Consider the following 2,356-nt stretch of genomic DNA (forward strand, 5'->3'; position numbering starts at 1 on the left):
CAGGAAACAAACACGGAAACAATAAAGCTGCCGTCGTTTAACGAAGTTTAAAACACTTTCCTGAAGCACAAAGTGCAGGAAATCCTAAATGTCACCCTGTGAGGACACGGGGGGTGAAGACATGTCCTTCCTCTTCTGAGACCAGAGTAGCTCTCAGCATCAGACGCTCTGCAGTACTCCATGAAACTGATTCCTAATCCCGTTGCCATGTCAGCAGATCGTAATATTGACCTTATTTTGAAGTGTACATGTTGATTTGTGTAAATTACTCAGACGAGGTGGAAAGTTGAGGCTTGTAGCAATAAACTCAAACGACCACTCAGTGATTAAGTAAATAAATGATATTTTATTGAAAGATTTTAGTTTGATGACAGGTTGTTTGACCAGAGAGATGCAGTGGAAATTCTTGTCTGACAGTTTGCAACAGCTCAAACTGGACTAGAAAAAGTGTGTTTTAAATGTGGTTGAAGTGAAACTTTTACTGTAACACTAAAACCTGATCCGTCGTATTCACAGCATCTTCAGGCGTGTCCATGCGAGACAAACCAGACGCACATCTAGCTGGGACAGTGGAAGTACGGCGACTCCTGCAAGGGCGGAGGGGGAGGAGCATTGAAGCGTCTTAGAAGCACTTGCGGTGAACAATGGCGGGGCCGGACTCATCGTACTCCTGCTTGCTGATCCACATCTGCTGGAAAGTGGAGAGAGAGGCCAGGATGGAGCCGCCGATCCAGACGGAGTACTTCCTCTCGGGGGGAGCGATAATCTGGAGACGAGAACAGATTAGACACGAGGCAGGTAAGTACCTGTAGGCCAGTCTAGAGACGCACAGCAGCAGGTAGTCAAGTTTGAGAAGGTGTACACTAGAGGGCAGCAAAACTAGCTTCAGATAGATTTATACAGTGGTGCCAAATGCCAGAGAGGAGGGTGTAAGTGGCACCGTTAAAGTGCAACACTGCACAAGTTTACAGCTCAAGAGATCCAAGTAACAAACCTTAATTTTCATGGTGGGCGGGGCCAGGGCAGTGATCTCTTTCTGCATGCGGTCGGCGATGCCGGGGTACATGGTGGTGCCACCGGACAGCACAGTGTTGGCGTACAGGTCCTTACGGATGTCCACGTCACACTTCATGATGCTGTTGTAGGTCGTCTCGTGGATACCAGCCGACTCCATACCTGAATGAAGTTTTAGTGCAGAAGTGAGAGACCTGATGCACCAAGGCTTCAGCCCCTTTCAGGAAAATTCAAACTCCAACGGTCGTCTCTGGAGGGTAACTGATGATTTACAAACCAAGGAACGAAGGCTGGAAGAGCGCCTCGGGACAGCGGAACCGCTCATTGCCGATGGTGATGACTTGTCCATCAGGAAGCTCGTAGCTCTTTTCCAGGGAGGAAGAGGAAGCTGCTGTCTGCATCTCCTGCTCAAAGTCCAGAGCCACGTAACAGAGCTTCTCCTTGATGTCACGCACGATCTCACGCTCGGCTGGAGGTCAGAGTTGACAGTTAAATGGACACTTAGACGGACGTGCGCATCATGGTTTGTAACTGCAGTAGCTGCAGATTATGGCTTTACAGCAGCATGCTTGAAGGTAAAACTGCACACATACCAGTGGTGGTGAAGCTGTAGCCTCGCTCGGTCAGGATCTTCATCAGGTAGTCTGTCAGATCTCTGCCGGCCAGATCCAGACGGAGGATGGCGTGAGGCAGAGCGTAGCCCTCGTAGATGGGCACAGTGTGGCTGACACCGTCACCAGAGTCCATCACAATACCTGCAGGACACAACACTCAGGTCACTCTGGAGCCACTGAGCTTTGTGCTTCCTCTAATGGTCACTAGCTGCTGCTCTGAGCAGAGCCAGAGAATACTCAGAGAAGCAGCTCCAACCCCCAACTGAAGAAACGAGCCCCAAGCTAAACAAGGAAGTTTATCTGAAGCAGGACTCTGCACAGCAAGATCCTGAAACGCTGGAGACCCACCTGTGGTACGACCAGAAGCATACAGCGACAGCACGGCCTGGATGGCCACGTACATGGCAGGAGTGTTGAAGGTCTCGAACATGATCTGCACCAGAGAAAGACTTTAATGTACAAGTGCTATAATTACACCATTAGCCTGGAAATTAACTTCTTTTCTACAAGTGCAAACTGCATCCAGGCTAGAAAACCTTCACAGGATCAACAGGTTCAGCGTATCAGCTGCTTTAATCAGAGATGGTCCTTCACACACCTGCGTCATCTTCTCCCTGTTGGCTTTGGGGTTGAGAGGAGCCTCAGTCAGCAGCACTGGATGCTCCTCAGGAGCAACACGGAGCTCATTGTAGAAGGTGTGATGCCAGATCTGCACGACAGAGGCAGCT

The 2,356-nt window shown here is 49.7% G+C and overlaps 1 protein-coding gene across 1 annotated transcript; it reads right to left on the reverse strand.

Annotated features, from left to right (window-relative positions):
• Nucleotides 1-326: 326 nt before the first annotated feature.
• On the reverse strand, nucleotides 327-2,349 carry LOC102202864 (actin, cytoplasmic-like). Its single transcript, XM_005754787.1, has 6 exons — nucleotides 2,227-2,349; nucleotides 1,977-2,061; nucleotides 1,608-1,769; nucleotides 1,292-1,483; nucleotides 995-1,176; nucleotides 327-766 (listed from the first exon to the last, which is right to left on the reverse strand). Exons 1-6 carry the CDS (start codon nucleotides 2,233-2,235, stop codon nucleotides 623-625), a joined length of 774 nt encoding a protein of 257 aa, XP_005754844.1. The 5' UTR covers nucleotides 2,236-2,349; the 3' UTR covers nucleotides 327-622.
• Nucleotides 2,350-2,356: the final 7 nt, after the last annotated feature.

Source organism: Pundamilia nyererei, unplaced genomic scaffold (assembly GCF_000239375.1).
Source record: "Pundamilia nyererei isolate P.nyererei 1_Seehausen unplaced genomic scaffold, PunNye1.0 scaffold00659, whole genome shotgun sequence".
Classification (NCBI taxonomy): Eukaryota; Metazoa; Chordata; class Actinopteri; order Cichliformes; family Cichlidae; genus Pundamilia; species Pundamilia nyererei.

Bases quoted from the DNA above. Each gene is read 5' to 3' on its own strand.
- LOC102202864 (XM_005754787.1), bottom strand. The intron at 1,177-1,291 runs GTTTGTAAATCA...AACTTCATTCAG, and splicing joins CTTCCAGCCTTCGTTCCTTG to GTATGGAGTCGGCTGGTATC. The intron at 767-994 runs GTTTGTTACTTG...TCTCGTCTCCAG, and splicing joins CGCCCACCATGAAAATTAAG to ATTATCGCTCCCCCCGAGAG.